General features: G+C 39.9%; 1 protein-coding gene and 1 long non-coding RNA gene across 6 annotated transcripts in view; both read right to left on the reverse strand.

Annotated features, from left to right (window-relative positions):
- The window catches only part of pde7a (phosphodiesterase 7A), a 59846-nt gene extending 44948 nt beyond the window's left edge, over positions 1 to 14898 (reverse strand). For all 4 annotated transcript variants that reach the window (XM_002940558.5, XM_031904404.1, XM_012965274.3 and 1 more), the window contains exon 1: positions 14673 to 14898. In XM_002940558.5, coding sequence (XP_002940604.1) covers positions 14673 to 14810 — 138 coding nt within the window. In that variant the 5' untranslated portion in view covers positions 14811 to 14898. The remainder of the gene's footprint in view (positions 1 to 14672) is intronic.
- A 4361-nt stretch (positions 14899 to 19259) lies between these two features.
- The window catches only part of LOC116411680, a 42444-nt gene continuing 34506 nt past the window's right edge, over positions 19260 to 27197 (reverse strand). For both annotated transcript variants that reach the window (XR_004223276.1, XR_004223275.1), the window contains exon 3: positions 19260 to 19317. This is a non-coding gene — a long non-coding RNA (uncharacterized LOC116411680). The remainder of the gene's footprint in view (positions 19318 to 27197) is intronic.

Genomic DNA, 27197 nt, shown 5'->3' on the forward strand with positions numbered 1-27197 from the left:
ATAATCCAGTGAAGTAAAAATATTGCACCTTCCTTTAACTAGCAATTTTCTTAATCCAGATTAGGGCCTTTCGTTTAATTTGCGCATATTTGTTAAGGTGTTGCAGTAAAGGTGGGAGACGAGGCGACCGCTATCGGTAAAAGCCTTGGATACTGGTCATCTAGTCATTCAGGCAGGTCTGAAAATTTGATCAGGCGTCCGATTTAGAACTTAACATTAGTAGAAGCCACCTTAAGTGTATGGCCACCTTAAGGCATTCTACACATGGGATGAATTGTATAGCTTTACAGAGGACTCTTGTGGTGCACAAAGGCAAAATTCAAACAGTGACTCTAAATCAATACTTGTGCTGGGAAGTCAGTAAGGAGGGTAAACCTACAGTACATACTCCCTTTTAATCCCTCACTCCGTACACAATGCAGCACAAGAATTGTAGGTGTTGTCTAATACAATATATGCCTTTGTGACACTAACCTTGGGATAATGTCATAAAAGAGTAGTATAATGACCCAACGTGTGACAAATTATACTCCCTGAGAATAAATACAGCACACAAAAGAACATCAGCTGCAACACATTCTAGAAATTTAGTTGGCTGGATCTTCTAAGGCTAAGCAATGGATGCAGACAATAGATCTTCCTTCTGAACTTTAGCCCTACCAGTTTATCACAGTAAATCAGGATTCCCACAAGACAGATGTAACCCCCATGTAAAATTGGAAAACTGGGCAGCAAACTGGAAATAGAGGTTAGGTGTCGATAAAAGCAAAGTTATGAACTTTGTAACTTGCTTTTATATTATTTTAACCACACTAAATGCCAGTGTGTTGGGGGTATCCTTAATTGAGAAGGATATGAGGATTTTTGTAGATATAGGTATGTGATCCGTTATCCGGAAACCTGTTATCCAGAATGCTCCAAATTACGGAAAGGACATCTCCCATAGACTCTATTTTATTTAAATAACTGGAATTTTAAATAAATATTATTTTATATTTTCTCTGTAATAATAAAACAGTGCCTCCATTATAAGCAAAATTTAATGTTTAAAAATAATTTCCCTTTTCTTTGTAATAATAAAAAAGTGCCTTGTACTTGATCCTAAGATACAATTAATCCTTTTTGGAGGCAAAACAATCCTATTGGGTTTATTTAATGTTTAAATGATCTTTTAGCAGACTTAAGGTATGGATCCAAACAACACAGATCCCCTATCCAAACAGCCCCAGGTCCCAAGCATTCTGGATAATAGGTCCCATACCTGTAACCAGTTTTCTAATTCCAGGCAGTGTCATTCCATGGCTACTAAACCAAATAAAATACTGTCTTGCATAAAAAGTTCATATGGAGGGGTTAAACTTGATGGACTTTGGTCTTTTTTTTTTCAACCAGACTTAACTGTGTAACTATATAGTCTTTATAGCCACCAGCTTTAGATACATATTGGGATGACTTCTTTTTAATACAAAGGTTTTGCCAACTTTTTTACCCTGGTAGAGACAAACACACAGACATTTCATTTAGTATAAACAACAAAATAAACATAATGCAAGAACAGAGATCCTAAGTTTAATGCATACAGGGCACAATAAGAGCTTATATGCTCTCCCCATGTCTCTGTGGGTTTCCTCCGGGTCCTCCAGTTTCCTCCCACACACTAAAACATGCATGCAGGTTAATTGGCTCCTGATAGAGTCAACTCTAGTGTATGTGTGTTGTGTGAAATGTGATAGGGAACTTAAATTGTAAGCTGCACTGGGGCAGAGCGCTGCAGAACATGTCAGTGCTATATAAAGGCATATAACAAGGATATTAGTCCCACGGCATATCATAAATGGGAGGTCAAAGCATAAATCCATAATTTAGGGATACTTGCTTGGTTTTGATAAACAATGGCTAAAAGCCTGCTTGTAACTCTTCCTTTCCCAACATTCTACTACTCTACCCTGTGGGGGAGGGAGGTCTTTGGATTGTCACGAAGGGTTATGGTTATAATTTCCAGACAAGCGTCACAGGACCCAACGGCAGTCAGTAACACAGCTGTAGTGGGTCTGTCTGTTCTTGCACAAGCAAAGTAGCCAACCTCATGTAGGCGTCAGTGCTCCGACACCATCATACAAGGGGGTTTTCTCCATACATTCAACATGTCGTATGCAAAGGGTATATCAGTATTTCAGAAGAAGACCAATATTTCAGCATTCTGGTACAGTATGTAGGAACTGTGCCAAATTTTTTACACCAGAGCACAGCTTCCCCTTAAGCCCCAAATCCATTATCCTTCCCCACGGAGAAGCTGACCTTTATCTTTCGTTCAGCCTACATAGAGAGCTTCAAGGCAGAGCAATAAGGCATGCACAGTTATCCCATGCCGAACAGATGCCCAGTCTGCTTTGGAACATCCCTCTATGGAAAGTGGTGACATTACAGTACAGTGGCCCATGTGCCATCAACCTAACACCTTGCCACTCCTGAGCCCTTTCTGTTCTTCACTTGTGTCAGTAACACCTCTTTTTCAGCTATGGTTGCTACAAAAGCAATAGGTGCTACAAAAGCAATAGGTGCCAGGGAGCAGTGCAAAGACCCAGTAGGCTGATGTACTATTTACATTAGGTTGCCATGCATGAAGAGCCTTATTTACATGGATATTTTAATTTATATTATTGCACTGGTAAGGAAGTAGGAATGCCCCCTAGCTGGTATTGTAATGCCCTGGTACAAAGAATAAACAAAAACATATATGAGGACATTTGTTTTGTTTTTTTAAATGGAGCAACCCTATAATGTAAACCTTATCCACACATGGGGTAGTTACCGTGAAAATGACAGAATGCTTGTTCTGTTTAACCAATGAAAAGCAACACAAATATTTCAGAATAAGGTTTCTTTAAGAACCCAAAAGGAGAACAATCACCATTTCTGTCCCAGAAAAAGCTTTTAAGACAAGTAGTATAAGGTGTTGCTTCAAAAAAAAAAAAAAAAAAAAAAAAACGTTTTTATGGCGCAAACCTGAACTATTATTTTCCATATCAGGTAAAGTAGTAAAGTGCAAAAGAAAAAGTAAATTACAGTTACAGAATAGTGACTGTTCCATTTTTTTTTTTTTTTTTTTTTTTAGGCTAACACATTTTACTGATTCATTCCAGAGTGCTTTATTGAATTTGGGGAGGCTCTCGTTTATTTTTCTGCATGGAGGAGCATATTTCCTGCTAATCACTACATGTGACTCGTTTCCACATGTCACTGATTACAAACAGAATCTCTCCATTTTCAAGGCTGAAAAACTATCTGCCTTTCTGGCATTAGCCTCCTACGGCAGATATGCAATATGTGAGGCTGCTTGGTGGGATTCCCATCATTCTCTCCTCAGGTCAACTGCAACACATAGTGCTACACAGAGTAAGACCACGTTAAAATACACCAGCACAATGACATGTTGCCTAATTCACTGACATGGCTCAACAACAGCATTTTAACATTTAGTCTAAATATCTCAACTGAACATGGGAAATACAGACTATGGCTAACTCCCTCTAAGCAACTACATTTTGTATCTGGTCATCTGCTGGCGAGCAAAGAACATCAGAAGTTGTACATTACTAACAACTAAAATACCAAGGATTTCCTTCTTTCTGGATCCCCCCCCAACTACAGTGCCTTGCATTTCTGCACCCCCCACAAAGTCAGTACTTGGTAGAACCAACCTTACCCAGACCACTGATTAAAGCAACCCTTAGCATGATGCAACCATCACCTAAGTTACCGATAATTCATTTAAAGAAGGCACAGGAGTTGAAATGTGAAAAAAATTCTAATTACAGGTATGGAATATATTATGCAGAATGCTGGGGACCTGGGGACAAGGGATCTTTCTGTAATTTGGATCTCCAAACTTTAAGTCTGGTAAAAATAATTTATCCATTTAATAAACCCAACAGGATTTGTTTGCTTCCTTTATGGATTTGTGCAGCTTAGTTGTGTTTAAGTAGAAGCTACTGTTTGATTTTTACACAGTAAAAGGAAATCATTTAAAATGGATTCTAAATAAAATGGTGCCTCAAATATTAATGCACAGCATTTCTTCCTTATCTAATAAATGCAGGCTGGCATCAGCCTTTCCCTGTGCCTGCATCTGGAGCCATTGGTTCAGCCTGGTTGCAAGCACACAGGGTGGATTTCGGCACTGAGACACACTAGAAATCATTTCAGGCTAAAAATCAGCCCCGTTAGGCATTAGTCTAATGTTTTTAGCCAGCGTTCAAAGTGATGTGTGGGGTGAAAATATATCACAACTTGCATCATGCTGTGGGGCTGCTTGGTAAAATAAAAGGAAGAATGGATAGTGCAAAGCACAGGTAAATATAGCCAAAGACATAGCTTCCGTTTAATAAAAATAAAAAGCCACTAGAGTGGCTCAAGAACAAAAAGGGGAATGTCCTGCAATAGCACAGACAAAGCTTCATCCAACTAACCGAAACAACCAAAACATTTCCCTGGAAAAATGGGCCAAAATTACTTCCGGACACCATGCAAAGTAGATACATACTGGCAGGCGATTCAATCAATTACTGGCTGTGGGGTGATATGCAGGTACAGCAAAAGTCACAAAAATATTTCCAGTGTTCTATGTAAATTAAATGTTAAAGATACTAATTAAATACATTTTAATTCCAGGTTGTAACACAACCCCCTTGCGGAAAAACCCTGAGGGTTTATTCTTGTTATACAAATATTTACAGCATAACATTCTAAGTACAATGGTCCCTTAAATAGTTGTTAATGTACAGTATAGACCACTGATGTAACCCCCCAAACTCGCCAAAATCTAACACATTATTTTCTGCATTATCTGATAAACCGATTAGCTTTTCATTATATGTGGTAGAGCATCTGGTCTTTTTTTAATCCAGCTTAACCTTATCCAACATGCAGCACTGGCCAAAACATGAAGTTTCAAATAGAAAAGAAACAGTCAAAAAGACTGGCCAATGGAGATATAGACAAAAAAAAATACAAAAAAGCTAATGGAATAACTATCTTTTCAAGAAACAATAAAAATTGCATTGACTGCTGTTGCATCACAGTTCACTACAATTACTGAACATACAAGAAGAATGTGCAAAACTTTGATTATTGGGATAATATAGGCCAACTTAACTCACTTGCTATATTAAGAAAAAAGGGGCTTGTGGGCATTCAGGCTCATCAGGAAAGGTGGCAAGAGGGAAGGGTTAATAGGGAAACCACTAAATGCTCAAAAGAGGGGGACTCATGTATTACCACTGGGAAAATTTATAACAGCCAGATGCAAATAAGATGCTTCTATCAGTCATTTGCATGTGATATGGTTTAGTCCCTGGCTTCAGGAAAACAGAAGTAAACATGGACACACAGTAGCTGTATATACAACAATAATTATTTCTGGGTCACATAGGCAAATTTTGATCCCTCCAGCTTCTCGGGAAGTTACAAAAGACATTATATGCAAGCAGCCATTCTCTGGCCCTTCTCAAGCTAAAACAGAAATTTTAAAAAAGCTATAAAAATGATTAGCAACTGCCTATATAACACTGGTGACTAGCAGAGCAGCTAAGACAACAACATATTAAACAATCCAATAATATGAATTTCCGTCTACCCTGTATGTGAAGTGGACACATTGCACAATGACAGGCTAATCCAGTCATCTCAATGGGGGCCCATTCTACCCTGAAAACACTCAACTATTTGAGATAGGTGGAGCCCAGTTCCGTTAATGCGTACACAGAGAACAGAAGGGTCCGAGAATCTTCCTGTCCTCCCTTGGCATATTTGTGCTAGCAGAGACAACACACAGTATGCTTTAACCTTAGAGGACTGTAAAAACAGCAAATGATGCTTAATGCAGCCTCTGTTAAAAAACGGTGTCTTCTATCTTCTCTTCCATGTATTGGCATAGAATAGACAGAGGTGCCACTATGGTCCATTTATACCAGTGCCACAGATTATATGGCCAATGGCACATGGAGAGATTTGCCACCATGGTAAATCTGTGCTACAAACAAACAATTCTCCTGAAAATGTCTTCCCCTTACCTGGCCATAGACGGACAGGTTTTAACTGCCAATTCAGGTCCACAAGAGTTTGTGGGTCAGCTAAAACCAATTCTCATATTAAGACTGCTTGTCAAAAAATATTTTTTTTTTTTTATTTGCAGGTGCTAAACAACAAATACCTTTAAATGCAAATAATTTTTTTTTTTTTTTTAGAGTTACCGGCCCTTTAAGCATTCTAAGCAGCCTCTTTCAGGACATCAGCTTTGAAGTAGCAGCCTGTTGCTCATTAACGATCAAATAAAGGCTGAGAAGTGGAATTTGCAATGGCTCCATCACCACGAGCAAATCTTGCATGAAACAGGCAGCATACTGGCAAATAAACTAAATCATTTTAACCTGAACTTATGTGTTTTGGACTTCTGCACTTCTGCATTAAACATACAGTGAAATTATAACTCACTGGAGCAATTTTATAGGGTAGAAATATCCCTTCTGCAGTTGTTCAACTATAACTCTTATCTACCTTCAGCTTTCCTGGAATGTAAGAGGCTGAAGCTCAGGTTGGCAGCTACCTATAGCCTTCAGAATTATAACTGCTGCAGCGTTACCTCCCTTAAAATTTGCCTTGCCAGGTATGGGATCTATTATCCAGAATGCTTGGGGGTTATCCATAATTAAAAAAATTTTATTTTTTTTTTGCTAAAAATCATTTAAACACTAAATAAACCAAATACGATTGGTTTAGTTAGCAATATGGATTCACACAATTAATTACCTTCAATACAAGGCACCGTTTTACTATTAGAGATAACTGAATTTATTTAAAAAATTTGAAACATTTGCTTAAAATGGATTCTATGGGAGATGGCCTTTCTGTAATTCAAAGGCTTCTGCATGTTGGGTTTCCATGGAAAAGATCCTATACCCGTACTAGCAAAATCAACATCAAAGAATTTATTGGACTTTTAACTGTAAATGTGTGAATATCTTAAAAAAATCTCTTTGATTTCAAGAAAAAAAAAATAATCTGTATTTCAATGTTACTGGGCATGTTATCAGATGCCATAAGGAGCACAGAGACCAAACATGTGTAACATATGTGCAGAAGGAAATGTGGTATTTATCAGAGTTCTCATTCACTTCTGGCAGCTTTGCATTTGCTTGTTGTTTTGCATTTGTAATAAAAGGATATTAGAGCAGATCTTTTGCGTAAGCAATGAGAAAAAATTACAGAAATCCATCCTCCCACAAGCTAATGTACTAGCGAAATATGTAATGCCTGGGGATTTTCCTTTACTTTCTTTAGAAACAATATAATCATGGCAAACAAATCATGATATTTTATGTCACAGCCAAATGGCACAAAGTAAGGTATTTAGATGAAGAATTTTTGATCTTTGAGACATGTACAAATGCAACAAGAACAAAATTATTATGTTTTTCTGTACACTCCAAAATATTGTGGAGCATAACCCACATAGGCACTAACAGAGGACGTTTCAAAGGCTGCAGAACAGCATACCTTTTTGGGGCACTCCTGCTATTATAATGATGAAATCCTCAGGAACAGGGCTGCAGAAAACTAAATGCCAAACAAGCAATAAGAAGCTGGAAACAAGTTAATAGAATAGCCTTTCTGAGAAAACATGTAAGCAATAAATTGTGAAATGGAACTGACAATTTCCCACTAACATTAAAGGGAAGCACAGAGGGCCATTCCAAAACAGACACTGCTTCTGAAAAATTAGCAATATCCCAATAACCACAATCTACATTATTAGTCATGACAAAGAAAGTGACCCTAGTTGGGGGTGAAAGTTGTGATGAGTAATGGCCCCACCCAAACCCTATAGCCCTTAAAATTCTAAACTAGATCTTAGGCTCTTTATTGTGAACCATTTGTCATAGTACAGATTATAAGCAAACTAGGGGTGGCTCTAACTGATGCTTTTCATGCACTATTTTCATGACCATTTTTAGCCGATTACTCCGCTTTTCCACACAACCTACCAGCTTCTTTACAGGGGATTTCAACATGACTACATATTTCTACCCTCCCATATAGATTGTAAGCTCTACGGGGCAGGGACCTCCATCCTCTTGTGTCTTTGACTCTTAACTTATTGCAACTGTATCTTGTATTTATTTGTGCTTACTGTAATACCCCTGTTTATATTAATGTATTCTACTGTACAGCGCTGCGTACATAAGTAGCGCTTTATAAATAAAGTTATACATACATACATACATACTGGAGGGCTATGGAATAAGTTATTTAAAGTTGAGGACAGAAAAAAAGGAAAAATGGAGTTCAACGCAAACACCTTCAAGATACAATGGTAATATACATTCATAATAACAGTACGATGAACAAATGTCTGGGTATTAGTAGACGACTGCCCCTTCTATAGGAAGCTGTGACAGGCAGATTTGGGCTTTTGGACTGCAACTCTTTCCGCCTCTTCCCCCCACCCAGAGAAGCCAATTTCTCACTAGGTACATTTGTTGCTGGAGACATTCTGGGACTTGGTTCACTGAGCAAGCTTCATTTGAGCAGACCTATTTCTAAACATATGTTTTATAAAGAACTGCCCCTTTCAATGAGGGTGAGAGCAGTCATTTGTAAACCTACTCTGTGCCCACTTGTCACACTGAAATCTATCACTTATACAATAAATTAAAGGGGAACTATAAGACCACTAAAAGACCAACACTAAGTTCTACAGTGCAGGAACCTCCTGCCTACTGTGTCTTACGCCACATGGCTCTTCTCTCTGCATATTTATTGTATTTATTTTTTTACTTGTCCTCCGTGTATAATTTTGCATGTTCTAAGATTGTACAGCGCTGGGTATCCTTGTAGCACTTTATAAAGTTATACATACATACGTAAATGTATTAGAAGAGCCGTTTTCACTGATTAAGCCAAGAGCTTATTCTAAAATGTATGTCCTGTGCTATCCTGTGGCAGAACATGAGAGACATGCCATAAACCAAGCCAGATGAAAATTAGTACGGCAAGTGACAAAGATATCAATACTAATCTAAACAGTCAAGAAACCTTCATAAATGGCAATACTTCCCCAGTTAACCTTATGGATAATGTGGATAATGCTATCATGGCTTGTAACCAGGGCCATTGTAATAAATGGCAAAAGGGGCATTTGGCCTTTATCTAATTATATTAAACTTAACATGCTTGAGGGGTATTCTATCACCAATTTCTTAGGGCGATGGAGGTCCACCAATTACATTTTGCCCTGATCCCACTGGTACCTTAAAGTGGCCCTGCCTGTTACAACATATGACATAACAGCTGTCTTTGTATGGTATTATAACAGCAGTGACGTGGCTTGCTAACATCAAGCTTTAGGGGGATGTAAAACAAAAAATAAAATTTTGCTGATTGAAAATAAAACTTTTGGAATCTTTTCAAGAAACATCATCAATTAAAAAAAACTGTAATAGTTTTAGAGTTCCAGGGGAACGTAATTGCTACCAAAGCAGTATCTGCTATTTTATGCACGGCAAATTCTGACTAATGGAACAATGTATGAGAAGCCAGTGTAAACATTGGCAGAAGCAAGCAAGGTATTGAGGGAAACGGAGCCTTGTCTGGATGAAAGCTGGACACTGCTATACTGATTCAGTAATCAGAAATAACATGCAAATATTGCTTTCCATTTCTGTAAAGAAAAATTAAAAACAACTTAAAAACCACTGCAACTTTTTAATTATTGTATATTGGAAAGCAGCTTAGAATTATATTGTATTCATTAAAAATCAGGTATTTATTATCAATATGGACAGTAATATCCTTCAGCAGAATCTTTCATGTTATTTTTCATTAAAGCTCAAGATGCTTATGAGTCAACATCAAGGCCTCACCCATCTGAATAATTACTATCAAAATAATAATTAAGGTTACAGGTGCCTGCAAATATTACTGTTACATCATTTTTGACATTGCCTCTAAAGCCACAGCTAAAACAAGAGCAGCAAAAACCACTCAGAAACAAGAGTTAACGGACCCCATTCTTTTCTAGGGGACTGTACCAATGGAAGCTCTCTGAAATGCCTGAACACAGAAGAAACACAACAAGCATTTACAGTAAGGTAACAGTGCAGTGTGTCTTCCATTTATACCAGTTCTTTAGGTTTGTAGAGATAGAGGTCAATATATTTCTTCAGCCGAGATTGTATTTCAGCAACAACTTGAGAAGCCCAGATTGAAGATTGTCATGGGTCTCATTTTTGGAAGGATGAATTATTTGGCCCAAAACAAATTTATAATGTATAAATAAGTGTATAAATGGTGGTTAGTAATTAAGAAGTTTCATTGGTAACTGTGGGCATCAGATGAAGCAAGGCAAAGTGAGCAATGAAAGAAACTGGTGCTATCTCTTTTATTTCTTTGTGTCACTCTTTGTATAGTACAATGTAGCTCTATAACAGGGTCCCCAAAATTTTATACCCATGTGCCACATTCCAATGTAAAAATGCAAAAAGAGTTGGGGAGCAACACAAGTAGAAAAAAAGTTCCAGGGTGCCAAATAAAGGCTGTTATTTGATATTTGGCAGCCCCATATGGACTGGCCGCCTACAGGAGGTTCTGTTTGGCAGTACAATGGGGTTTTTTGCAACCAAAATTTTATCACCTTCTTTGAGGCCACTGGGGGCTACATCCAAGGCGTTGGTAAGCAGTATGTTGCTCACGAGGCACTGGTTAGGGATCACTGCTCTATGCCATATACCACACACAAACTAGGAAAAGCTAAGGGTGAGGACACACAGAGCTACTTCGTAGCAGCTACTTGTCATGGCTACTAAATGGCAGAAAATACCCTGCCATAGACAATACTGAGAACTGACTCTGCTAAAACACACACAGACAATTATGAGTAAAAGAATAGCATTTTCTATTTTAGTAGCCACAACAAGTAGCTGCTACAAGTAGCTGTGTGTGTCTTAACCCTCAATGTATGAACTCCATTTCAGGTGGGAGATCTATTTCATGCAACATCTAACTGAGATACTGTAGCTGTCCATAACTTTTTTTTATAGAGTGAAGCATAGGGCGCAGAAGACACAGGTGACACACTCATTTTTGTGTATAGCTTAAAACTCTTGGTGACATTTTATAACTTGAGTAAAGTGACAGGAAAGGGTAGAAAGGGAATAAGCATGTTGGGAGTTGCAGCTTCTTCACAACAGGAAAGGGGAAGGTTCTACTGGAGCCTCTGACATGTTGGATAATAACCCACAACACATATTATCAGCTTCCCCTCCAAAAGAATAAGTACCCTGGCAATGCTAAAATGAGTATATTTCTGACCTAATTTGCATACACAGTTCTATAGCTATTAAAGAAAGTAGGAAAAGTTACCACTAATGGCAATAACAATAGAAATATTTCTCAGGGTATATAGGAGTGCTTACTTAGCATTTGCAGACTAGCTGTGCTGTGAATGTTTGCAACATGGTTTCATTCAGTTAGCTATTAAAGTCTAACCTCAAATCCCTTTGGCTATTTGTTAATTATGGTCTTAAACAGAACACAGGGTCTTGTACATATGTAACGCACCCTGCCTTGATGAATGAGGAAAACATTACCCATAAGTGATTATACACCTGACTGGGATAGAGCGTTTCCTCCCTGCAGTTGTAGCATGTGGTTAAAAACACAATGCTAGAGATGTAACGGCAGAAGGACTGTGGCCACACTCTGCAGCAGGCAGATCTAATGTAGCTTCATTTAAAGGAGAACTAAACCCTAAAATAGAATATGGCTAGAAATGCCATATTTTATATACTGAACATCCTACAAAAAAAGTCCCCTATCTCTATAACAATCCAGTCCTTTATAGTTGCTACAGGAGTGGATTTTGTGTCAGTGACAACGCACATGCTCAGTGAGCAGCTGTTGAGAAGCTAAGCTTAGGGCTCATCACAAATTATCAAGCAGAAAATGAGGCTTGCCTGTCATATAAGATGATGGAACAGGTAGGACTTATATTCCCATGCTAATTGCAATGGTTTCAGAGCTGCCATATACAGGTATGGGACCTGTTATCCAGAATGCTCGGGACCTGGGGTTTTCTGGATAAGGGATCTTTTCGTATATTGGATTTCCATACCTTAAGTCTACTAAAAAATCATTTAAAAATTGAATAGACCCAATATAATTGTTTTGCCCCCCATAAGGATTAATTATATCTTAGCTGGGATCAAGTACAAGGTACTGTTTTATTATTAGTAGAAAAAGTAAAAATGCGAATTATTTGCTTATAATGGAGTCTATGGGAGTTGGCCTCTCTGTAATTCAGAACTTTCTGGATAACGGGTTTCCGGATAAGGGATCCCATACCTGTACTGATAATCTGTACTATTTGCTAAACAGTTTTATATCATGACATTTATATTCTATATAACATATATTGTGATTTGCTCCCTAAGCTCAGGTAACTGACAGAAGCACAGAGCATGTGCAGTGTATCAGCAGAAAAGAAGATGGGGGGCTACTGGGGCATCTTCAGAGGCACAAATCTTCCCTGCTAAGGGTTGTGACACACGGGGAGATTAGTCGGACCGCGACAAATCTCCCTTGTCGCGGGCGACTAATCTCCCCGAAATGCCATCCCACCGGCTAGAATGTAAATCACCGGTGGGATGGCATACACGGAGCCCTTGAGAGTCGCCTTGAGAGGAATTTTGGCAAAACTGCGGTGCCGCATATGCCATCCCACCGAATATGCGAATAATCTCCCCGTGTGTCACAGCCCTAAAGGAATAAGTTTGCCTTGGGCTGGTACAGAAGCCCAAAACATAATTTACAACATTTCTATCCTACACTTCTTCGAGTCGAGCTCTAGTTCTCCTTTAAGTATAGTTTAGTCATTTAATTAAGGAAGTATCCAAGGTATGGCCACAAACCACATTGCCCCTTGCATATTTCCCTTGTCCCCCAAGCTGTAGCTAGGAGAGGCAATACAACCTCAAGGGTGTAGAAATCAACACCCTGCATTGTTCCAGCAATAAGCAAACCTTGCCATAATTCACATTTATACCTATCAGTATATGCTGGCTCTAGCACACACACACACTGTTTCACTTTGGGCTAAAAGTTTTTATTAAATAAAACAATGGCCCCTCTTATTGGGGCTTCCTATAAATCTGTCAGTATATCCAATGAAGGGTGGGCATGTTCTAAGGGCCCCTGCCAGAGGCACGGTAGGAGCCATTTACAGCCCATCAGTCACACAAGTAAAGAAAGCTTTAGTTACCTATCAAGTGAGCCTAGTTACTGATTGGTTCCTATCCTACTGTGCAATGTGCTGAGTGCCGCTGGCTCCCCTGCACTGCCTGGGAAAGATGGCAAGGGATGAGCGAGACTAACACGAGATTTGGAAACTTTTTTTAATCAGCCCAAACAACCTTAAGCACATTCTATATTTAAAAGAGCATAATGCACTTGCACTTTTTTTACATAATTTTGAAAAAAACATATGTATATATGTGTATTTGTTAGGGATGTACCGAATCCTAATTTGTATATGTAAATTAGGATACAGAAAGGTTAAAGAAAAGAATTTAAACTTCTGTGTTTATGTGACAAAAAGTCACGTGATTTTAAGGACTCTGATTCGGTTCGGCCAGAAGTGTGGATTCGGCAAATCTTGGCCGAATTCTGAACAGAATCCTGGATTCGATGCATCTCTAATATGTGGGTGTATATTATATACAGCATATAATTTGTGGGCAATTCTTTTGGAGTTTAATGAACTGAATACCGCTCTATGCAAGAGACTCAGTTGACATCTGAGTGGCCATTATAAAATCTAATCAAAGATACATGGTACCCCAGTTCCACTGAAAATGATGACTAAGGCCTAACAACTAGATTAGTGCAATGGGTTGTTCACTTGTATAAACTTAAAGGGAATCTGTAGCCTTAGGCACAAAGAAAAAAGCATTATGGCAAGCATTACGGGGAGAAGAAACATTGTAAGTTAGTAGAGGGGCGCTGTACCCAGGAAGCAATACACCACCACTACACCCTTAAAACCCAAAAATACAGTCCTGCCTAAGAAAAGTAATTCAATTCAACTTTCCAATAAACATGTATTAAAGTTTGTTTTATTGAATATAAACTTAGATAGTAAATATAACTGCAACTGAAAGTTGTATTTCTCTCTCTTTCTACACCTCTGGTTCTGTCTTTTGCAACAACGTAGCAGATCTGCAGCCAAAACTCCAGTTCCCACAATGCCTTGTACCCCCTTTTACAGGTCTCAGTTAACTTCTGCTGCAGAATCAAAACTGGTTCAAAATCAGAACCACCAAGGAAGAGAATATCAAGAGGCAGAGAAACACTAATTTCAATTGCAAGTATATTTATAAATAAATTCTAAATTTTGTAATAAACGTATATTGTAAAGTTGCTCAGGATTAGAAAGTTAAAAATTAATTGTGTGTTTACATCCCCCTTTAAAGCAACAAACTATTCATATAGTATAAGAAATAACAAGCTATTATTTTAACACAGTCTTCAAGAATTGCAAAGCAAAATAATACTTTATTGGTGGGGGGGGGGGGGGTTCTGTAAATATTGCACACAAGTAATTACAGGTATCACCTTACCTGAGAAAGCTGCCTGGGATTAGGGCATCCAAAGAGCGCTGAGCTGGAGCTAAAGCTGATGGCACCTCTGCGACTGAGGACATGTTTAGGTACCGGCCTGTCCAAAGGCAGCACCGGCAGCTGGTAACATACTTCCATTGAATGCTGCCTGAAGAGGGCCGGCCTGCCAAGGCAACCCACCAATAAACAGAGAGGAGACAGACAAAAACCAAAATATCTGGGAAAGGGGAACAAACTGATGCGCACCTATGCATCAAAACGTCGGGGGTCAAGATTAGGTGCACTCAGAACAAAGTCACCAGACCAACGATTTGCCTAGTCAGTGGTAGGTATAAAAGCATACAGTCACCCATCTGTAGTTTTTTTTATTTCTTTCCCCCAAATAAATGTTATATATATATATATATATATATACACAACTGCACACTGCAGCTGTAACAATACTTGAAGCGATGGAGTTTTAAAAAATCTCAAAGTATGGCACAGCAATATGAGAATGGAAATCCATGAAGAGTATGGCACGGCAAAAGAAAAATGGGAAACAGGTGGAGGGGGGCAAGGTCACTGCTGGGGTTAGGAAATAAATCACAGGTGGAAGGAGCAGACTTTTTTTTTTTTCTTATCCACTATGCCAAAACAGTTGGAGACTGAAGGGTTCAAACAGGGTGAGGTTTGTTGAAGTGCCGTCTTCTCCCTGAAGGGAAGGGCTTGCTAGGTTGCTAATGAGAGGGCACAAAAATACTGAAGTGATTATCTCATTGCAGAGTGGGAGATGAGGTTTGGGAAGCTAAGGGAAGGGATAAAACTGTAAATTTGCGACAGGCTTAAAGTTAAGTTCTCAGTGTTAAAATGATGGGCTGACAGGTCAAGAGTTTTCTCTAACTAGGTAGGCAATGCAGGGTAAAGGATAAATTTGGTAGCTATAGAATGACACCTTAACCAGACAAAGTTTATTGAGCTAAAACCTTATGGGTTGTGTTCCTAAGGCTAGGGGTCACACAGCAGGCTGAGAGATGGGGTTATTCAATCACACTAGCTTGGGGCTGAGGTCCCAGAGCTTGGGTGACTTCAGACTATGATCACACTGCAAGGCTAAAGGGCTGGGCTACTGTAGATCTGGGAGATGAGGTCCCAGGTACTGGGCTCTAACAAACTTTGGGAGGTATTGGGACCCTGGTGATGGAATTTCACTGCAGGCTGTGGTTTGGGTTTCTATGACTTCAGTGCAGGAGCTATGATCTTAGGGACAAGCGGGGGATGAACGTCTCCCTGGAGCTATAACCCTCCCAGGCTAGGTAGCAGCAGATATGGATCCAGAGGCTGTTTGTCTACAAGATGGGTAACAATAGAGATGACATAAAGGGATGGTGGGGGCCTAACCAGTTAATGGCACTTTGGGGTACAGATGATGGGAAGTGGGCGGAGTCTGGGTGGGCAATGAGGTGCTAAGGGATATTTTGACTAAAATAATCCAGCAGATAAATAATGAATGAGATGCCTGCCTTCCCTCCTTGGTGCAAGGCAGCCGGCTCTGCAGCAGTGAGGGTGGGGGCGGAATCAGTCACACAGAAGGGCTTGCTCCCATGTACAAATCACAAGGCTCCCCCTCCAGTGTCAGCCACTGTCTCAGAGGAAGCAGTGTGGCCCTGCAGGGCCCGTACCCACAGTACCAAGGTTCCCTTGCAGTGCAGCGGGGCAAACCCACGGCAGGCGCTGATCTATACTCGGGTTCCGCAGGCTGCGGCTGCTCTCTGCGCTTCGCTCTCCGCTACTTCTCCTCCCTCCTTGCAAGCTCTGCACTCCCATCTTCCCCTCCTCGGCGGGCTCACAGCCGCCGCATCCCCCAGCTCTTGGGAGGATACAGCAGCGCCGGGCCTCTCCTCCAGCAGCCCCTCTCTGCGTCTCTCTGCGCCAGGTCCCGCTATAGGATCCCAGTAAGTGCCCGGCCTGAATGGCTCCCTCAGCGTCAGTAGCTCTCCCCGGCAGGCTCCATGCACATCAAGCGGCTGTATCAGGCTGCCATTGTCCGGGAGGGCACAGGCAATATCAGCACGGAGCGCGGTGTGACAATGGAAGCAGCATGCAGAGCAGTGTGCGAGTCCGTGGGAGGAGGGATGCACGGCAGTGTAGCCTTTTGTCTGCGCTCCGGGAGATCCCTTTAGCTGCACATCCTTTGCCCAGCGGGAGAGGCTGCTGCTGCTGCTGCTGCTGCTGCCACACACACAACACAGCGCTATGCCTTTATCCCTCACACGCCGCCAAAAAGGACAAACAGAAAGAAAATGAAAGAAAATAAAATCTTCTCTCACAGGCTCCCCATTACCCCAGCTGCAGACACCACCTGCCGGAGGCGGGGCGCCTTCACCCAGACTGACACTGGCTGCGGCGGCTCCACTTCACCGCCCAGGGAGTTTCTAAACGCGCGAATGATTGGCTAGAGGGACTTTCGGTCAACGTAAGCGCCTTTATGATTGGTGGGAACAACGTGAGGGTGATCCCGGGGTCTAGGCTGTGCAGAATAGTGCTAGGGGTATTCCTTCTCAGGGATTTGCCTTTCTGCTGCGCTGCATCCCTGCAGGTGGTCGTCATTCCTAACAGAGGCTATTCAACATTGCTAGGCTGCACCTCCACTTATCCCATGCCGCCAATTACCAAGAGTATTAGTTCAGTATCACCTGAAGGGGGAAGAAACTGGGTATTGCTAACCTATCAGTAAGGCTCGCTGTGCTGGGCTTTTTACCTATCATATTGAGCGGCTGGAAGGTGTGAATATACGGATTTAAAGCCTATTTTCTTGCTGGACAAGCCTCTCTTGCAGCTGTGACTCCATTATTGTGTTTTATATTCAATCATTTTATTTTGTGTGGCGCATTAACAGTGCAGTTTCAATTATTTATATAGGGCTAGCTAATTGCACACTGCTACTTAATACTAAACAGGGGTCTAATAATAATTTCACAAAAAGGTTTACAGACAAAAATAGGATAGGAGAACCCTGCACTCAAGAGAACACAAAAACTGTTTTTCCCCCCTCTCCTGTTAATTGCATAATGAAAGAAAAATATTGTTCTAAGCAAATGTCCATGAATTGAATTCAAATTTTTCATAGATGGTAATGGTAAAGCAATTTGATTATATCTTTCTGTTACCTGGTTCTGGTTTTTAAAACAGCTTATGAGGAGTCAGATCTCCTTCAGGTTTGTTTAAAGGTGGCCATACATGTTCAAATTTTAGTCTTCTTCCAACAAACGTTTGGATATCGGTCATAAATATTTTATATATATATATTAAATATAACCATCTAAACATTCAGCATGAAATTGTAGAATAAAGCCTTTAAAATACAAATTGGAGGATGTTCTGAACATGAAATAGTTGGCAGAAACCAAGCGTATTAAAGTGACTTCTGTTGAAGGTCCCCCAAGGATATTGTCCAATACACAATACACACGCAGACTTTATTGTTATCCAACCAAAATTTTCTAACCTGGGCATTCAACAAAATGACCAATCGCCATGGTACAGAAATTATTGGGATGATAATTTGGATCCCACACATGGTCCGAAAACCATACGATTTTATTGGTATGTGTATGGCCAGCCTAATAGCAGTATTGATTCCATAAAGATAATGTAAATAGACAGCTACTGCTTTTAATAGCAGTTACATTTACGAAAAAACTGGAACTTTTTAATTAATGTATAAGCTAAAGTTGCTGAGCATTACATATTCTGTTAATACACATTTTGGTGAAGGACCTATTTAAATTAGCCATGTTTGGTGCAATTTTTTACAGCCCTTAATAAGTATGTGGTTGCCCCTTTAAACGCTAATTTAAATAATGATGGCTGCAGGCTATCCACCAACCCAAATCTAACTGTACAGAGATATTACAAGAAAGCCATGCAAGGAATTACAAGAAAGCAAATTGGAAAGAGCTTGAATCACTAAAAAAATAACTTTGGCAGATGTTGTCTATTAGTGCACAACTGTTACGGTATTGGGTAATGTCACATAGGTGACCTTTCCTCAGCGGTTAACTGCTCAGAAGACGTCACCCAATATGTAACTAATAGCTGAGCCTGGTAAAGTGTGCACAAAATAATGATAACTGAGAGGATTGGCTTATGAACATAAGTAACATAGGAACAGCACGACAATATGGAGAGTTTTTAAGGTGTTTCATTTTGGCATCACAAATTGTTTTACAGATGAATGTATGTTTTTTGTTCCATATTTGGAAGAGGCATTGTTAAAGGTTGTTTACTGGAAGTGACATTATGATAAATGGGCTTACTGTAGCATTTCATAGCCAGTATTGTTTACATTTCTAGTCACCAAGTAAAATGTTTTGGCAAAGTGAATATTGGGAGTTTGCACTTCTGTAGCTGTGACTTTCCAGCAATCACAACATTAGAACCTTACAGCCAACAAGCTTTGCTTCAGGCATACAAATAGAGAACATTTTTAGAGGATTTTGCAATAAAAGTGCAATTTTTATTGTAGTGCAGCAACTCCCAGACATCAGCCCTGCTGTCAAAACTGCAATAGTCTATAGTAGTAAGGACCACAAAAAAAAAGGCTTACCGTTAAAAAGTCTTCTTCTGATGGGTATGTTATATTCCAATCATTCACCTGAGGACACTGTAAAGGAATAAGTGTTTATGTTACATAAAAAAATGAAAATGAAAAAATTATGAAATCTAGTGTAAGAAAAAGTTTTACTTTACTGCTTTGACTGCATACCTGCCATAGATTCTTGATTGTTTTGCACTGGTTTTGAACTACCTGATTGTGAAGCACAGTAGCTTATACATTTTTGGGTTTTCATTTGTTTTTTTTTCTGGTATTTCATTTGAGGATTGTGTGTTGCCTAACTCTGCCATAGTGGCACCCAGGTTGAGGGTGAGTTGGGTTAAAAGTTATTGTCACTGGCAGAGATTTTATATATACTCCCACCATTGGAGCCACTGCCCCACAAGACAGTGGCACATGTAGCAATTTGTCACTCTGCATTTTCCTGTTATTATGCCGGATCGACACAAGTAAAGTGTTTTATACGCAGTAATCCCCATTCTTATGCATTAAAAGGTATTTTTGGAAACTGTCGACTGCAAGAGAATTGATCCCACCAGGGTGCCAGCTGGTTGCCATAAGTGCAGCTGGGGTGCTGCAAGGAGGTGCACCAGAAGGTAAGATGAAGCAGTGGTGGCAGGGGTGCCCAGGTGTATATTTTTTACATTTCTGTCTGAACGCATATGAAATCCACATAAATTTCTTAGTGGAAATTTGTCCTTTTGGTTTCGGGGTTGGCACAGAGGTACCTGCCTAGGGCACTAAGGATGGGGGTGCACTGCCATTTTAAATACCAGTGTTTTTACTTAATTACAGCAGCTTGTCATTTTCAGTAGCTACTTAGAAATTAGTGTAGTCTGCAGTACAAATTTAAAGCTAAGCAACATGTGAATTTTCCCTGCCACCTTTTAAAAGCATGACCTAGATATTTTATAAGGTAGAGAAAAATAGCTCTTAGCTTTCACCTGCTTGTTTCTGCATGGGAAATATGGTATTGCATGTAGACACAATTCAAGGTACTTGCAGGTTGAGTAACTGTACTTCACTTTTAATAGAAGACACCTGTCAGAAAAGCATGTATCACCAGCCTAATGTCAGACAGTCCTCACAGACACAAGGTGACAGTCAGTACCACATGTAAACTTGAATTTGATCCACCTGATGACATCAGTTAACCAAACTGTCTGCATTCCTATGTTTATTTACAAACGAGAATGCTAGGCCTGCACACTCAGCTACTACATCATATATATGGAAACAAAAAAGGAGCACACCCTTTAAATAAAGCAAGTGCCCTAGGTGCTGGTCAAATAATTCAATAGTAAGACAGAGTACCGCACACATAGGGACTTTATAGAAAAAACAAAAAGGTTTAAAACCTTTTTGTTTTTTCTATAAAGTCCCTATGTGTGCGGTACTCTGTCTGTCTACATCATATATATGGATAGGGCCAGTGGCATAACTATCATACAGCAAACCCTGTGGGGGGCAGGGGAACCACACTGTGTTGTACTGACAAATAGATCATTGATTAAATCATTTTTTAGATAATAGAAAAAGCCCAAGACTTCTGTGATCCACTAGTCTCCTTGTAGATCATGAGCTACCTTTTTGGCACCCCTAAATTAAAGACCTGTTTACACTATATCATATATATAATTTTTCTGCCCACTGTCTGCATTTAAAATATTTCTTACCAGCAACATTTCTGTTTTATATAGGGGCAGCCATAGATTACATTTCACATCTGTTTATATAGGATCCTGTAGGGCAGCCATTACTGCTGTAATGGATTGTATTTATATAAATGATATTGGCCCCATTACACAAAATGTCTACCCAGAAGTGTCTGTCAATTAGCCAGTTTTCTTGTCAAACCAATGCAAACCAGCTGTCAGTGGGCTCAGGAGTTTCGACCTGATAGATTTGCAAAATGCAGAATGCCCTTTTCCATGATCCTTATAGTCTACTAGTGACCAGGGCCGGATTTCTACTTGGGGCGCCCCAAGGCCGCCCCCATTCGGCGCCCCCACCCCACCCCACCCCCGCCGCGTAAACGCGAATGCGCATGCGCCTAACTTGCGCATGCGCGAACAACCCCTATCGCTAATGCGCATGCGCAAGCGCCTAACTGAGAACTCCCATACGGAGCAGTGGGGAGATGTCCCCATTGCTCCGTATGGGAGCAAAATGTTAACATTTGCTTGCGGCGGGGCGGCATGCCGCCCCTGTGTATTTGCCGCCCTAGGCCCGGGCCTTTGTGGCCTCGCCACAAATCCGGGCCTGCTAGTGACAGGTGTCTATGTATGGTGATATGTATGGTGAAATCTATGGTGCTGCTGGGAAAACAGTCATTGCAGACTTTTCAGCAGGGTAATATAGTAATATGGTAGTATAAGGATAAATACAAACATGCAGAAATTCTTGTGTGCATAATGGTATTATAGTTTCCTACCTATCTAAGCAAAACTACATGAAAGACAAACTCTACTTGCGTTCAGGGCATATTTCCCCTTAAATACACTGGGCGTTTCCTTTGCTGCTCTTTTGGTGATTGCTCAACCATATAATCCATTCTTTAAACAACTCATTCGCAATGCTGCATGTGAGAGAGGCAATTTGTTTGTAATAGAAAGTTGTAACTTTCTCATAATACATACAACATATTTTTGAGAAAAAAGGACAAAACAGTACTAATTTTGCATATAAAGAAAACCTTTAAAAGCATTACAGCATTATCTACAGTTAGATTAATGTCTCTAATGTCTAAAGAAATTAGTAGTACAGCTACGGGTATAGGACCTGTTATCCATAATGCTTGTGACCAAGGGTATTCCAGGTAAGGGGTTTTTCCGTAATTTGGATTCCTATATCTTTAGGCTAATGACAGACGAGGCGTAGGGCGGATATTTTCGGCAAGCGGAAAAACACTTGCCGAAAATTCCGCCCTACGCCTCCTACATGTGCCTGCACCCGAATGAATGGAATACGCTCGGGTGGGGTGCAGGCACATGTAGGAGGTGTAGGGCGGAATTTTCAGCAAATGTTTTTCCGCTTGCCGAAAATAATGCCCTCGTCTGGCATTAGCCTAAGTCTACTAAAAAATCAATAAATTAAACCCAATAGGATTATTTTGCATCCAATAAGGATTAATTGTATATTAGTTGGGATCAAATACAAGCTTCTGTTTTATTATTACAGAGAAAAAGGAAATCAATTTTAAAAATCTGAATAATTTGATTAAAATGGAGTCTATGGGAGACGGGCTTTCTGTAATTGTAAAATTGTAAGCTCTACGGGGCAGGGACCTCCTTCCCACTGTGTCTCATACCACATGGCACTTATATATATATATATTTACTGTATTTATTTATTATATCACTTGTCCTCCCTGTGTGTAATTTTGTATTCTGTAAGATTGTACAGCGCTGCGTACCCTTGTGGCGCTTTACAAATAAAGTTATATATACATACATACATACATACATACATTCGGATCTTTCTGGATAACATGTTTCCAGATAATGGATCCCATACCTGTACTGGAACTGTTATCCAGAATGCTTGGAACTTGGGGGGTTCTGGATAAGGGGTCTTTCCGTAATTTGGATCGCCATACTTTAAGTACACAAAAAAATTATTTAAATATTAAAGGAGAAGGAAACGGTACCTTCTCCTTTAAATAAATCCAATAAAATAGTTTTGCATCCAATAAGGATTAATTATATCTTAGTCCAGTACAAGGTACTGTTTCATTATTACAGAGAAAAAGAAAAAAAGTTTTAAAATTATTTGATTAAAATTGAATCTATGGGATGACCTTCCCATAATTCAGAGCTTTTTGGATAATGGGTTTCCAGATAACGGATCCCATACCTGTACTAGTAGCAGAAATAGATTTTTATTGCTTTCTACTGCATGAAGGACAGGATGAATGTATAACGCAAAGGTAGACATTCTGTGCCTATAGGTGCTCTACAGTGATCTATGAGTATGCTGACTATGGAGAAATACATGCCATTTCTGAAGTAGCCAAGATTTCTCTGTACAATGATTGAACCTATAGCCACATCTGCAGTGTACATTCTGATTGGCTGAGGAAAGCATTTATGTAAGTGTAAATCAGCCTGCATGCTGCAGTTTTATTATATTGTTTGCTGTGGAGTACCTCTAGCAGCCAATAAAATATTTTGCTTTTCATCTCTCTAAGTGCAATGCACCAGTCAAGGCTAACTGCTATATAGTTGCTATCCAAGAGTAATTTTGTGCAAAGGTTTCAACTTGCTTCCCTTTTCAAAGCATCCCAGGCAATTTGATGTATATTGACCAGGAAATCAGGTCACGTTAATTACTGCAGTGGTACAGTGCACCCCTGATTGCCAGAGATTTTCTGCAAAACATAGTTTAGAACAGTGCTGTCCAACTGGCGGCCCGCGGGCCTCTGTGTGGCCCCCCACCTGTCTGGCTGCTTTAATGGCTTACTCTTGTGTAAGCTTTAAATAGTATCAGTACTGTGATTAACTGCCCCCCCCCCCTGCATGGTTCTCACCTCAGATTCAGGCTGTAATCAGGCTGTATTGTTTAAATATGTAATCCCCTGTGTTGTTCACACCTTTTAATCTCTGCATTGTTCACCCCCTGCAGTGTTCACACCTCAGGCTCAGGCTGTAATTACCCCCATTGTTCCCCTGTTCACACCTCAGGAGCAGTAGAAACCCACAAATAATCCCTGCATACTACAATAAGAACATATACTGAGGTGGTACTGCAATTAAAAAGTTTTTTTAATATATAGTTATTGTGCAGACTGTAGGATCAGTGCCAGCATTGTGTCACTGTAGGCTGCCTGTGTGTGCCATACACACAGGCAGCATAGGGCAAGCAGAGTATGGCACACACAGGCAGGGTAGGGAAGGCAGAGTATGGCACACACAGGCAGAGTAGGGCAGGCAGAGTATGGCACACAAAGGCCAAGTTTGGCACAAACCAGCCAAGAATGGCACACACAGTGAAAGTATGGCACACGCAGGCAGGATAGGGAAGGCAGAGTATGGCACACACAGGCAGGGTAGGAAAGGCAGAGTATGGCACACACAGGCAGGGTAGGGCAGGCAGAGTATGGCACACACAGGCCAAGTATGGCACAAACCAGCCAAGAATGGCACACACAGTGAAAGTATGGCACGCAGGCAGGGTAGGGCAGGCAGAGTATGGCACACACAGGCAGGGTAGGGAAGGCAGAGTATGGCACACACAAAGGCAGGGTAGGGCAGGCAGAGTATGGCACACACACAGGCAGGGTAGGGCAGGCAGAGTATGGCAGGTTTTTTCTGTACTACAACCATTAATATGGGTATGGTCATGTGATAACATGGGTGTGGTTTCAAGTGGGTGCGGTTTCAAAAAGTGGAGTGGTCAAAACTGGCTTCCATTATCGGCCCTCCACCACGTAGGTCGGAAAAATTCCGGCCCTCGGTACAACAGAAGTTGGACAGCACTGGTTTAGAATATCAAGGTGGCCATACACTGGATAACTATTATCTAAATGATCAGGCTATGGGCATAAAAGGATCACAAAGTCTTGAGACTAGGAGCAAGCTATTTTATATTGTGGCTGGTGTGTTATAGTGTGAAAAAGTAGAGCTTAGAGCTGTAACTAGCAGTATTGCTAGAGAAATAGGTAAAAGCCAATAGACCCATTTTAAAATTCACTGAAAGGTCCTTCCTTATTAACTTACATTTTTATTCCAGATGAAAGAACATATTGATTGTGTTGATGGTAGCAACTTTGGTCCCAGAGCTGTGGTGAGGCCGCTGCTCAAAGCAGGTTTTTAGGTTTTCATTTTTGTATTTCTGACTTGAAGACAAGATTTGGAGGCATAAAGACCATGTGTACTCCTGTAGACTGCCAGTCATCATTGGGCTATCAAATAACCACAGCCCTTATTGGTCATCCCCTAGGACAGGGGTCCCCAAACTTTCTTACTCATGAGCCACAGTCAAATGTAAAAAAACTTGGAGAGCAACACAAGCATCATAAAAGTTAATGGAGGAGCCAAATAAGGGCTAAGATTGGCTATTAGGCAGCCTCTATGCACACTATCAGCTTACAGGGGCTTTATTTGGTAGTAAATCTTGTTTTTATTCAACCAAAACTTGCCAACAAGTCAGGAATTCAAAAATAACTACCTGGTTTGGGAGCACTGAGAGCAACATCCAAGGGGTTGGTGAGCAACATGTTGCCCCCGAGCCACCGGTTGGGGATCACTGCCCTAGGAAATTTTTTCATGCTTGTGTTACTCCCCAACATATGTTACATTTAAATGTTGCTCTTTAGAATTATATCCCTGGTTGCTCATCCCCACAACAAAATCATAAGGACAATCTCCTTACATAAATTCACAGAGAGCACTCACAGCATAAATAACCATAGCAAAAAAATCTTTTATTCAGGCACAATATCTACGCGTTTTGATCCACATAGGATCGTCATCAGGATAGTGAGAGGAAGTGAAGTGCATAGTTAAATACAAATGTTATCCAATCAGTGTGCTACATTAATTAACATATTTTAACCCAATGTGTGCAGTGTAAAGACACAATCATATATCACTACCACATTAGTGAACACTTAAATATCTCCTAGCTAAATATAGGGAGCCCATAATACAGTCATATATATGAGTTAAAAGTAACATCAATATGATGAATATAAATACATTCCATAAAAATAATCAAAAATATTAGCTAAAGTATTCTCATGTTAAAACACTCAGTACCTATAGGGACATTAAAGTAAACCCACCATATCCAATAATTCTGTGAATATCCATAATCTATAATTGAAAAAGGCACAAATCCATCAGAATAAATATGAATGAGTAAAAGTGAAAAGAATGTGATATTCCATTAAAATATGTGAAAAATGTGGATCCCACAAGTAAAAACATTAAAAAAACTTCATTGTTAAAAACATTTCAATGAGGAAATCAGTACATAAGAGACCATCATTTATCATGTTGAATAGAGTGTTCACGTTAAAATGATTCACAGCCCACTGGCATCTTAGGTAAAAAAATAAAGTCCATATAAGTTCATACAAAATAACACAATGATTAATCTAAATAAGAATGCCACACTTTCATTTAATTTGTTGCCAACTGCTTGCCATCTCTTCCTGTGTCTTTGTACTTCAAATTCTAATTTTGCCAGGTAAAAGTGATAATGATAATGAGAGTGACCTAATTGCTTTAAACCAGGGATCCCCAACCTTTCTTACTCATGAGCCACAGTCAAATGTAAAAAGACTTGGGGAGCAACACAAGCATCATAAAAAATGATGGGAGTGCCAAATAAAGGCTGTGCTTGGCTATTTAGTAGACTCTATGCATAATCTCAGCTTATAGAAGGCTTTGTTTGTTAGTAAATCTTGTTTTTATGCAAGCAAAATTTGCCACCAAGTGAGGAATTTAAAAAAAAACAAAACACCTGCTTTGGGGATACTGGGAGCAACATCCAAGAGGATGGTGAGCAACATGTTGCTCATTAGCCACTGGTTGGGGATCACTTCTTTAAACTTATCTCCAGTAAATACTGTATATCATGACTTGGATAACTGAAAACCTTCATAGACATATTTTCCATATGATTTTTTTCTGGAATTTGGGATAATTATTTCAGCAGATTTGTATGACACAACTGCATCTCTCTATTTTTACCTTGGACTTCATATTGGTTGCAGCTATAATTCAATTCAGCATTTAGTACCTGCAGCAACACCTGCCCCATCTTTCTTGTTATTCAAGTTGATATCTTCCGAACAGGGACTAGGTTTCTCTTATATTTGGCATTTACAGTAATTTAATTTACCAGTTTTATTCTCCTGTTCCCATGTTGTAATGCACAGTGTGGGACTATTCATATAGTATGCCCAAATGTAGAAACACTTA

This window comes from Xenopus tropicalis, chromosome 6 (genome assembly GCF_000004195.4).
Source record: "Xenopus tropicalis strain Nigerian chromosome 6, UCB_Xtro_10.0, whole genome shotgun sequence".
NCBI lineage: Eukaryota > Metazoa > Chordata > Amphibia > Anura > Pipidae > Xenopus > Xenopus tropicalis.